Source organism: Fusarium phalaenopsidis, assembly GCF_050370095.1.
Source record: "Fusarium phalaenopsidis strain FUZ10S chromosome Unknown contig_32304, whole genome shotgun sequence".
Taxonomy (NCBI): Eukaryota; Fungi; Ascomycota; class Sordariomycetes; order Hypocreales; family Nectriaceae; genus Fusarium; species Fusarium phalaenopsidis.
The window spans coordinates 1,664,927-1,677,179 of NW_028145404.1; the positions used below are offsets into that span (position 1 = coordinate 1,664,927).

The 12,253-nt window shown below is 52.5% G+C and overlaps 3 protein-coding genes across 3 annotated transcripts; 2 read left to right on the forward strand and 1 right to left on the reverse strand.

Moving 5' to 3' along the window:
* Positions 1-2,129: 2,129 nt before the first annotated feature.
* On the forward strand, positions 2,130-2,474 carry LRP88_09819 (uncharacterized protein; the record flags this gene model as incomplete). The annotated part of the gene is made up of 2 exons (XM_083246297.1): positions 2,130-2,183; positions 2,238-2,474. 2 exons carry the CDS (start codon positions 2,130-2,132, stop codon positions 2,472-2,474), a joined length of 291 nt encoding a protein of 96 aa, XP_083097410.1.
* Positions 2,475-2,929: 455 nt separating this feature from the next.
* LRP88_09820 (uncharacterized protein) lies at positions 2,930-4,792 on the reverse strand (the record flags this gene model as incomplete). The annotated part of the gene is made up of 1 exon (XM_083246298.1): positions 2,930-4,792. One exon carries the CDS (start codon positions 4,790-4,792, stop codon positions 2,930-2,932), a length of 1,863 nt encoding a protein of 620 aa, XP_083097411.1.
* Positions 4,793-9,670: 4,878 nt separating this feature from the next.
* On the forward strand, positions 9,671-10,419 carry LRP88_09821 (uncharacterized protein; the record flags this gene model as incomplete). The annotated part of the gene is made up of 2 exons (XM_083246299.1): positions 9,671-10,216; positions 10,273-10,419. 2 exons carry the CDS (start codon positions 9,671-9,673, stop codon positions 10,417-10,419), a joined length of 693 nt encoding a protein of 230 aa, XP_083097412.1.
* Positions 10,420-12,253: the final 1,834 nt, after the last annotated feature.

The following is a 12,253-nucleotide window of genomic DNA, read 5'->3' on the forward strand; positions in this document are numbered from 1 at the left end:
AGACCTAAGCTCAAAATCTTCATCTTTCTTCTCAACTTTACTCACCGGAGGAAAATGCTGTCTGCACATCATCACGTCTGTTACTGGATCCTGTCCATCACCGCAGCCCTCGTCTACCAGGGCCTGGTGACAGGGCTAGGATTCCAAGAGAACAGTTTTCGAATAGCATTAATACCACTAATGGGATTTGCGATTTACATCATTTGGAATGGTCCTGATCATCTCTCTAGCGAGTGGCACGTTCATCAACAAGCTGCTACGGCATGTTTGATGGTCTGTCTAGGTTCAATCTCAGGCCATCTCGAGATGTCCGATGCCAGTGCAGAACAGGTCAAGCCCATATTTCATACCTTTCTCGCGTTCTCTGCCATATCAGCTCTCGAGTCCATCCGGCAGAACGTTAGTCACCCCCTCCCCCTATTCTCAGCGAGTGCTAACACGAGACAGCGCAAAGATATACAGCCTTGCGTTTATGTAGGCTACGGTTGCGACTTTGAGATTGGAGTAGATCTCCGTGGATGGAGTGGCTCTCTCTACTATTTTTACTCGTATTTTATCGTCTTACTTCTCTTCTGCGGCATCTATTTCGTGCTTGCCCTTGGCCTTGCCAACACCTATGGGCCTGAAGTCTCAGAAGAGACCATGGGCTTTATTTACATGGGTGTTTCAGAGATATTCGACAGCTCATTTGTTATCGTATACACGCTGGTATCGCTAGCTGATATAGCAGTGACGGTAGGCACCCCGAATCCCTGAACTCGAGTGACAGAGCTGATGTTACCAGATGTTCTATCAGATTCACCGACGCGTTTATCCCCGGTTGGTTCCAGAGCCACAACCACTTATCGGTCCAAACGAGAAGTGGCATTTGGTGAAGAGCAGTGTCGCGGATTCATTCATCAGATGGTTCATGGTTTCCTTCATGGTCAGCGTTTTCAGGTGGAGAGGTTTTAGGCCGCAGGCAAAGATTGAGATCCAGAGCAACAGCACTTGGATCGGCCCGGAATCCCTATAATTGGCTAGATGTTGTGTATAGCCAATCCTCCGAGTTGGTTAACCAATGACTGGCCCAAGTTGTGCTCACAGCTCCTGTGCCACTATACCCTGCAGACGATCCTTCTGACCTAAGTATATCATCTACTGCCCCTTTCGCAGTTTGATACCTCAACTCTCTCGGAGCAGTGCTTGATGATCCAGGGGTGCTGCTGGGTCTGATCGGGTGGGATTCGCTTCTCAGGGGATGCTGCCACATGCTACCTAGCTATTCTCAGTAAATTATCATCAGTGTCTCTTCACCTTATTAGATGACACCAATCTTAGAGTAAGAGAATATGGTCTAAACTGAAGGAAAATTCTTACACATTTCTTTCTCATCTTTTTTTAATTCTTAATCAACATCTACCTAAGCAACAGGGGTGGGTCACGTCGCCAAGCTGGTCTGTCAAACATCTGTTCTCGATAAACACCAAGACCATTGTCTGGGAACACATCCCGCGCAAGTACATAGACGGCACTGACACTGAGGCTCACCGGGAATATTTGCCAAGGAATTTTATCGCTTCATTCATGGCCGGAATAGTTGACATTGTGCGGCGTGTTCCTTCATCAGCGTTGAATGGGGCAATGCAACCCTTCATTGGACCTCCAAAGGTGTCGACTTTCGTATCCAGCTCACCTTGCTCATCTTATGGAATCCTTCGCGTCTAAAATCCACGAATTTTCTATCCTCCATGCCTCAAGGGAATGGTTTGGCTATAGGTCGTTGATCTTGCCAGCCTTCCACCAGGTCTATCTGGATCTTCCAGGCTGGGTTGCCAATATCGTCCAGGCCGGTCACACCAACTTCAGATGAAGCAATATTCGAGTGCCTCAACTCGTATTCGCTCAATTAATTCGTCATTGTTTAACATTCGGGACTGTGTTCCCAACAAATTCCGGAGTTCCTGTGTTTTGCGATTACCCCTTTCGATACTTGTGCTACTCTTGACGCACCACTTCATACACATATTCAAAGGTGAAGCATGCAAATTATATCTATAAATGGGAGATCATCTCCATACTTATGAGGTCTCAGTCTCCTCAATCATCCCCTAAGCTGCAGCTCTGTTATATCTTCTTCAGCCGTCAAGATGTTTTCCACTCTCACCCCCCTCGCCGTTCTACTCTTCGGTCTTGCTACACAAGTGAGTGCATGATACCCGATAGATCATGAGGACCTGTCCGATATAAAGATATAGATCGTTGCCAACGCAGTTGAAACAAAAGAAGTGGTGACAGCTCCGACCTGCACAGTCGATACAGTCCCGAAGGCTCCCGTACTCGATGACTTCCACGTCGAGTTCGAGGAGGAAGACCTGGGCCTCCTGGTCAAGCGCACCGACTTCAGCAAAGCGCGAGTCGACTGCTCGAAGAACGATGGTCTCGACATTATCTTCATCAGACGTGCCATCAGATCTCTCCGCAGCCGCAAGTGAAGACCGAATCTCCGGCCGGGACGGTGCGTAGTGGTCCATTGCTCGGGAAAAGGCGGGGCCCGGTGGTGCAACAGGGTGAGTTCTAATTTCTTGACGTTCAGGCTGCAACGAGACACTGACACGAATGGCCTCCTATAGAGCGGTAAGAAGAAGACGCTCGCATCTTTCGGGTCCATAGTCGATGGTGTGGAGCGCCTCAGGGAAGGGTGCCGCGGAGCCCCCGTTGGCGGCATCGTTGAGCACCCTTCCAGCTGGATTATTGAAATAAGGAAGAGCTACAGCTGCTAACGGTCCGGCTGTTATAAGTGCACGCTTTGAGGCAGACTGATCGATTTGGAGACTCCTGTCTCAGGAGTCAAGGTTCACCTCTTGTCAAATCATACAAGATCAGAGTCACTGGGTACCTGAAATTGCGTAAAAAACCTCTTGGCAGCTTCAATCCATACATCTGGGCCTTAGTCTGGGCAAGGGAAACATGACGCGAACTTTTTGTCAACAAAGGGTTTGAGCCCCCAATTATCCAAGCAAAGCGTATCCTCGGCTGATACACCCTCCCTGTGCGGATCCGTGATATCCAAGATGAACACGCGATCTCCGTATCCGCGGTCTTTTAGGAACGTGAGTGATAGCGGAGTGTACTTCTGCAGCGGGCTCCCCTCATAATTCAGCACGTCGCCCGGTTTGAATTTCGCATCTGGCCCAGCCATCTTCAAGCGGTCCCAGTTCTCCATAACCTCGTTCTGGTCAACCGCGGCAACCATTTCCAGATTGAAGCCATTGGGAATGCGGACAATTCGGCTACGTATGCTATATGGTTGCCGGCTAAGATCAGAAGATGTGGAGGTGCGTCGAGCTTCCGACAGCATGGGGGGTGGACACTGGGTCATATCGAACTGATACCGTATTATGAGAGCGAGGCTGAAGTGGGATTCTTTTTCAATCTGGACCGTGATGGGGTCGCTCAGTCCACAGGGCTGGGCTCCGGGGATGCGAAGTGATGGCAGAACACGTTGATCTGCTACTGTGGGAACGAAGTACTCTTTGATGCTGTAGCCCTTCGGAAGGGTTCGAATGATAAAGCCCTCCTCCTGTCCAACGGCATGATAATTCAGCTCTTCTGGGGCGCCAAACTGTATCAGTGTTGATCTGTGACGGTTGGTCCACCACAAGTTCCTGGGCACGAGATACCAACCTTGCGTCGCTCTATGAAGTCGTATGTCATCCAATGCAAGCCTGTCACGGACAGTGCTGTGGCTGATATTCTCACACTCCAACACGAGGGTAACGCAGTTGAAGAAGTCGGCCCTACGCCGACACTGTAGGGGTGCAAGCAACACCACAAAAGAATGACCAAAACGTGGGTTATAGTGGGTGTCGCCAAAGATCTCGGTATTCCATAGAATGGGAGAGGTGATTTTTACGCCGTCCTGGTGGATTTCTAGCCTCGACTTGGCTTCCGGGCTGGTGCATGGGACAAGGTCACCACAGTCCTTGAAAGCATAAGGACTCTTGGCGAGGAGTGGTTGGTATTCGCGCTGACTTTGATCAAATTGTCCCGGTCCAATAAAGCCAGTTCCCCAGGCCAGGATAGTCTGATCGTCAATCTCCCGAATAATGGCATGCTGAAGCCTTTGGAAGGCCTTGTCTCTCTCCCCATAGATCAGAGGCATGTTGATGTTGAAGATACCCAGCAAGCAGTAGGCCATGTCCTCAACACGGGTAGTCTGTCTTCCCGACGCCCATGACATTCTCTCGGCAACGCTGGCGGCTGTGACTCTTTTGTGGCCGCTCAGATACGCGGCGTTTATTCCCGTGATTCGTTCTAGGTCCAGGCTGATGTTGTTCTTGGATCCGAGATGTTTCCAGTCTCCCGAATAAAATTCCACAATTCGCGGTGCCAGTAGCTCCTGTAGAGTCCAGCCGCGGGTGAACCAGTTGCTATCTCCCAGATAAGAGACATAGTTGGCAGGCCCATGATTCATGTGTCGAATGTCAGCCAGGTAGGCGATGCAGATATCCGCTTCTTGATACCAGCGAAACATGGAGTTGACGGCTTCAGATAACTCAGCGCTACTAGACTTGTCGATGCAGCATGTATCTATCCAAATCCATTCGTAGCCAAGAAGCCTTGCCAGATTGCAGGCGCCGGCAACCTTCGGCCAGCCAGTTTTGGCGGTCGGTCTGGTGGACGGGTCAAGCAGGTCCTTGTAGAGAACTTCGTCGGTGCCCCATCTGTGAGAGAGAATACAGTACCGGCTCCTCTCTTCTTCGTTGTTGAACTCGGTCAGCTCACATGTGGCAACGTTTAGAAGCCTCATCTCGGTAACCCAGTTGGTTTGTTCGGAAACTTGACGATGGATACCTGTGTTAGCACTGGCAGCAAGCAATACTTATAGACAATCAGCTGGGAGGACCAGCAATTAGGCTATAAGAATGTGTGCCTTGACTGGTCACGAACAGCTTCTTTGGCGCTCGTGCAACCTCTCTTATTGATCGTAGCATCCTCCCCGCATCAGGCTCTACGCTATAGCTTCATTTAGCATCAGATGCAGAGGTGCCTGCTACATGGAACTCGCTGGTTGACGGTGAAGAAGCAGGCTGTCGCTTCGTCGGCTAATCAGTTGAGAAGTGTGCCATCCATCTCAGACTGCTGGGCTTTCCTGGATCAATACGGTACGCACGAGGGTTCAGTCAGCCTTGTAGTCTGCCTGCTGCATCTCGTATGATGCCGAAGATATGTAACTGGTGTCCAAGTGTCGTCTGATGATGGGTGAGTCGTGCCGAGCCGCATTTGCGTCAGTGGAGGCATCGTTCAGCCGAGTTGAGAAAATCGCAACGACTATTGGCGATCGAGAATACCCTGTAGTGACGTAAAAGTCGACATAGCCAAGCCCAGGTGTATTCCTCGAATCGCCTCCCTGATCAAGAAGAAACATGTCAAGTTACTGATCGGTTGATCGTTTCCAGGGAGAGGAAACGACAGCGCGTGGCTTTGACTTGTTGTGGCGTTGTGCCTGGCGGAACCTTGTGAAATCGTCAACAACAATCTCGAATGGCATCCTCAATTGAGGATGTCGTCACGTCATCAACGGTTCGGGAATTTAAGGTGTGCAAGGCGCTGTCGAATCATTTCCCAATTCGGGCGTAGGGTAAAGTAAGGCGTCATCATGGATGGACGGTCGGAGTTTACGGCATGCCGACTTTTTGACAGCTTGTGACGGGACGGGGAACGGGGACGGGAGTTGCTCGGGGCTAGGAGTTAACCAGAACGGAGAGGAACACCAAGAGATAAGGATTAATGGGATGGAGCCTCGTCCTTCCCCACGTTATCGGCAGATCGGCCAGAGGTCGACTCCGTAGCTCTCCGCAGTTGATGGGCATGGAACATGTCGGGACGGGGTGTTTTGTGAACCCGAAAGCGAAAATGCCCGCCGCGGGAACGAGTCACAAGGACAAGATGCCACGAAAGGCGCAGCGTCAGCACTCTGCGCGTTGTGTTTCGAGTCTTTTGCGACGCACGGGTAGAGTGTTGCAAACATGGGGTGAGTTTCCATGATACTGGGAATCTCCAAGCACCTTGTGGAAGCTTCCCTCAGGCAGATTATTCGCATTAGGAATCAAGGCGAAAAATCAGGCATCCGCTTACCGAGCGAGTTGATGCACGCTGGATCATCGGTGCCGTGATTTGATAGGAACACCCCTTGCAGGTCCTCGGCCGAGAGTTTGGAGCCAGTCCTGACAAAGCAGCCTGGGCTAGATTAAGGGACCATCCACCACGGGACGGACGAGAGAGACACGTCCCTGGAAATATGCGGGCGGGCTGAGGCTGCGGCCTTTCGTATGGGCTGCTGGGTGCGGCTGCGGACTGAGATCTCCCACAGTCGACAATCTCCGCCATTTCGTTGCTGGGACGCTGACTGTGTCGCCAGCAACCTTAACCAGACCAGCGGTCAGTGGTTCGCACGAGGCCGAAGCCCGCTCACCAACCGTGGCCGTCCACCAGATGCACGGCTTGCGCCCTAGTTGGTTATTTGTGGCAGTGGCACAGGCACAGGGGGGAATAATACGCGGATGTTGCTTCTTCTGTGCCCCATAGAAGGCACCTTCCATGCATCTGGACGGGCTTCGGGTGGAAGAAAAGGGTAAATCCGACCTGATCTGATCTACTCGGCTTGTCGTATTGAACCCTCTTCCTGCATGGTTGCTGCTGCTGCAAGTTCCAAATGGAGCCAGATGAGAGAAGGTTACCTGCATGGATGCAATGGAACGTTTTGTTCATGTCTGGAATGTCCCGGGCGGTGCAACAGACTCACATCAATTTTGCTAAACGAAAAAAGTTCTCGAGGAAAATTCCACCGAGGCCGACATCGTAGTCACAACTAGTTTAGTCTAGCCAGTGACTCTACAGAATGGAAGCGCGAAAGAAAAAAAAAAAGTTTCCAAAGCGGAGTTGGAAGCTCTGACTCTTACTCTCAATCCCGTCTTTGCACCGTCGTCCGCGGACCACGTTCGGACAGTCACGGTGTGTGGTCGGTGGATTCGGAATTCACAAAAAGCCCGGCCTGGCCGGTGCGTGCAAAGGGCTGAGGCTGGCCTTGCACAACCCCCAAACCCGGCCGAGGCATGGTCGGGGGCATCTCCAACGCCGACCGACAGGGCCTGCTGCAGTTGGCATATGCCTACAGGGCTGCGAGATGGTGGCCGCGTAGCCGTGTCGGCTGAGCTAGGGGAAGGGGAATGACCCAGTGTCCATCTCGAATCAGTCAATTGAGTCAATTTTGCTGCCTTGTCAAAGGTGTGTAAGCTATCTGAGCTATAGCTGCAGCTTCGTAATGTGAGACGAGGCGTGTGAGTGTGAGTGCGTGTGCCTGGGAGCTTAAAGCAGTCTAGGTAGGTATCATGATTTGGAAATAGGCAGACGTTATTCAAGAATGCCCTGGCAACCGAAACCGACGCCTTGGATACAACACCACCAATATCAATCTGAGAATGACGAAAGGACCTAAAAAGGTTAAACGACTGCTGCCAAGTGGCCGTGTTTGAAGATATGCGTGTAGGGATAGGTTGGGCTTACGTGGGCAAGGTCAAGCCCATCATGGCAGTGAAATGTGATGGTGATGGATGACTGACCGCATCGCCGTCTTCTATTGGCTCGCGTCCGTCGCTTTCGGTCTTCCGTCCTCGAGCGCGACACCAACCCTTGGGCGGCCGACTCGATCAAGCTCAGCCCTACAACGATACGTACCCTCCTGTCGTGGCCTCGCTCAGGGTCGTCTCTGACTGGCCAGGGGAGGCTCCCTTTCTCGCTCTCGCTTCTGGATTAACCTTCCGTTGCCCACCCACGTTGTCCCGCCATTCCTCTCCCGTCCAGGTGGTGACGAACAACGAGGGCGGAGCCCGGTGAAGGCTTGCCGTGCCCCTGGGGGTGCGCGTGCCGCAACACGGAACACGGGGCGATCTATCACCGCTCGAGGTGTGGAAAGGGTTTGCTGCGTAAGGCCAGACATGCAGCATAACGGACAGCCATGACAGCTTTGAGCTGGATCAATCGGCAACATTCATCAGGGTGCGAACCGTGCCGTGTATCCCCATCCTGGTGCCGTATCCCGCGCGCACTCTCTGGCAGGCCTCAGAGCAGGTTTCGCAAGAGCTGTCCTGGGGGCAGGCCAGACAGAATCAAGGTCATCCATCCTGCCATCGTGACGGAGGTGCGGATGCCACGGGATGCCGACAGTGTCTTGGAATTACGCTGTAGGGGGGGATGGGCATGGTGGATGAATTGCGATCCGCATGTATTTGGAAAAAGAGTCACACCTTTTCGCAATAACAGAAACTTACAGTACTAGACTAGCAGCCAGAAGAGTCATCGGAGACAATCATGATCGCGACTCCGAACTGGGCCATTAAGGTTCGCGATTTGCTGAGAAATGCACGGTAGTAATCTGTCTGCCTTTGGTAAGGCCCAAGGGTGCGGGCTTGGAAATCCACCTTTGGATTTGTGTGTCTGGCGGAGTTGACACGGGCGGATGCTGGACGCTGATGGGCTGCGAGGGGCACTAAGGCACACAGTTTCTAATCAAGCTCCAGCAGTGCTTGCTGACTGAAGGGCTCAGATTATGAATCACCTTGCGACAGCCATGTGCGAGATTGCTCTATCGATGCCTGTGTGCTGGTGCTTATTCTGCACGAGCAACAGCATCAAAGTCCGCCATTGGGGATGAGTCGTATTGAGTCACTATGCTGTGCAATACAGCCGTTTCGAGAAATACATTCGAGATGGACGGATAACCGGTAGAGGGGAATTGCTGCGACAACGGCGATTGACGATGGACGATGAGGGCAAAACGGCATCAACCCAACGAAGCTCTCCGGTCCTGGTTCGGGTACCGGAACTGACGGGGGTACCTGCAATTTCGCCCATGCTCTCGGGCTGTCCGAGGTACCTGGGTCCTAGAAGAGACCTTGGCCCCGAAGGGCGGACACCTCGGCCGTCCGCGGGGATCTCTCGCGCCCGGAGATGCAGGCACAGCTGGTGCTTGTGTGCCTTGCAAACAACCCCGGCCAGCGGCTGTCATTCGTCCAGTAGAGCCCTGAAAAAAGCACAGGGGTCGGTGCGAATCTTGCACAAATCTCTGGGTCCCCTCGCGGCTTCGGGTCTTGCATGGCCATGATGGGTCATCCTCATCCACACACCCATCCACCGATCACTAAGCCACACACCCCCATGTCTGGGCATCTCTCGCACTCCTCGGGTCCGCGTGCGCAAAGTCCGCTCTAGCGGCGTCTCGGGCATAACTCCATAATCCCATGAAAAGCGTGAGACAACAAGAAAAGTCCGTAAAGGGTCACTGGAGGTTAAAAGAATCGGTTGCCCCCCCGTTCCCCAACTTCTGGCCCATCATCATCCCAAGCATCTACAAGCCCTTGAACAGCCTCATCCTAGCAAGTTTCAACTTACAAAGCTATCAGCCGCTCGTCAAGGACCATCATCTCCACAAAGCCTTTTTTCTGAAAGCACACGGGACCGACCCTGACTAGCACCCTATCACCCAATCGCTCAAGTCATTGTCACCACCGAGCATCCCTGCCGCTAACTCAAGCCTGCCGCAATCGGGATCGCTGCCTTGACTCACAGCAACCAAACGCCAATTATACAAAGGCCAAGCACCTCCACACCTTTGATTCCTCTCTTCAACATGTCGACGACAACAACAACCACTTCCATCCATAGGCCTACTGCCTCTTCCTCTTCTCTCCGACAAGCCGCCATCAAGAAGAACATGTCCATCACACAAACATACTACCTCGCCCACAAGGCTCGGGCTAAGCTCTCCCGCGAGGCTGCCCAGCCCGATCACGACCTCCGCCTGCTTGTCGGACACGCCAACCTTCTCGACTCTCTGATGCTTGAGCTTGCCGACGCCGAGCGGGAACAGGAGCGATGGTTCAACCAATCCGTCCGAGGAGCCAGCCCTCAACAAGACCGCCACGTGCAATGGGCCGACAACATTGTCGAGGAGGAGGATGAGGATGACTACGACTCCGACTCTTCTGACTCTGACGACTACGACTCTGAGGATGAAGACATTGAGATGGCCAATGCCACTCCCATCAAGGCCATGAGCCCTCGCATCACCAATGTCGAGCTTGACGAGGATATGGAGGAGGACGACCTCGAGGAGGACTACGCTCAGCTCGAGCTTGTCCGAACACCTTCTCACTCCAACTCACCACCCGAGCTTGTCGACCACGACTCTGACTCTTCCGACGACGACTCGATGCCCCCTTCGCCTCCCAGCCCATTCTCAGCTTCAACGAGAAGGACACCAAGGAGCAGTCGCAAAAGCAACAACAACAAGACGAATCCGATTCATTCTACGATGAGGAGTACTACCTGCCACCTCGAAATCCCGCGAGGCTGGTGTCGGCCATCTCGGTCTACTAGGCAGTCTCCTTGATTGAATTGTGTGATTTGGTCTTTATTTAGCGACTTGTTTCAGATACAACAAAGCGATGGCGGCATTGCATGGCGTTTTCACTATACATCGGGATACCACACGGACATTGGATACACCAAAAAAGCATTGCATTTTTCTTTTATTACTATACACGACTAGACGGGTTTCATTGTGTACAGGACAAAGGGGTTACAGGTTTCACCACTCTCAAGAAGAACAAAGGAGGAAACATCACCAAAGGGATATGGGGGATATACGATTCAATGAGTTGCCGCTCCCAAGAGGAGCCACTGGTTTTGGACATACTGGTTTGAGTGGCAGCCCTTTTGAGGATCCCCCCCAGATGCAAAGGTAGATAGCTCACCAAAAACAGAAAGAGGCCCTGGTAGCAGGAGCCCGAAAACAATTGAAAAACATTCAAAACATTTACTCAATCACTTCTCACTCGCATTGCAAAATCGTTCGCTTCCCTATCGTGATCGGCCGGCCGCCTCTTGTCTCAGTCGGTCAGCCGGCTATCTCTCATCGCAGCGGGCGTTGACGCCATCCTCCGACCGATATCCTTATCAGCGGCCAGAATTTCGCGATATCGGGGGATCGGTATGAATCATGGGCCGACACGGGTCTAACTGAAGAGAGCGAAGGGGGGCGCGTTACTCGGCATCCCATGCATGGCAAAGGGCCAAGGCTCTCGGCGTGCTACACGGACTCCCCGACACTCCGATTGTGCGAGAGCGAATACACACGCCCCATTTTCGCATTTTCCTTTCGATCCGGTGGCTCTCGGTGAATCGTGAATGATTCATCAGCTTGTGCCGGCCATCAAAGGAACTTTGACCGATCCACCCGGCGATGCCCAATCAGCATTTCAAAGCCATTCACATTGGGGCATTCTTAACGGTCAGGGTTGTTTTGGTCAGCGGAGACATTTGTTTCCTCAACAAGGGCGTTGTTGTCAGCGAGAGACACGACACGACACGGACTGCAAAGGGCTCAGAATGAACATGACATGGATTGGGGGCGCATGTCGGAGCCTACGACAAGCCCGACGGGCGGTCAGAAACGTCAACGCCAGGGCGCAGAGACAGGGCCGCCGCAAACACGACATGACAGGAGGACCTGGAACAAGCGAGAAAGAGGCGATAGAATTACAGGCCACCATGAGACCCCTTTCATTCGGTGCGAAATGATCGGGCAGCCCGCCAAGCGAAGCCCGACCTCTTCTCTCGTCTCATCAAGAGAGACTTGGTCGAAGCGTCTTCGGTGGATTTTTTTTTTACTCTGACAGATTTCGCTACGATCTTGCCACTAGTATTTTTCTTTTCCCCCACGAGACATGCGCCGCATCAAGGTGAGCCCCACGGACGAGGATCTGAGGCCCACCGAGTTTGTGCTACAACTGGGTCTCTCACAAAAAGGCTGAGAAAGAACATGACAAAGATCAAGGAAAGAAAAAAAAACACACCAGGATGGGCCATGTACAAATTTTCACATCGCGGGTCGTCGGCTCCGCTTCAGGTTCAACTTTCTACCCTGATGGGACCAGATGTCAACGCTTGGGGCTCACCTTGATCCATTGACCTTGTTGAAAGACGGTTCCAGGGCAGAGACTGGATGCCCAACATTCATGACTGGACCAGGAGGAGAGAAAATTTTCTTCCTTTCTTTTTTTGGCCTTGAACTATCACAAACACGTTTCCAGGGCACTGTCTCGCTATCCACTAATAGTTCCCAGCTCACCATCTTGGCCGGCCTGTTTCCAGGTGAGGCCCAGGCCCCGTGGATCTCAGGCACATACCAATCCCCATGCAAGGGCACATG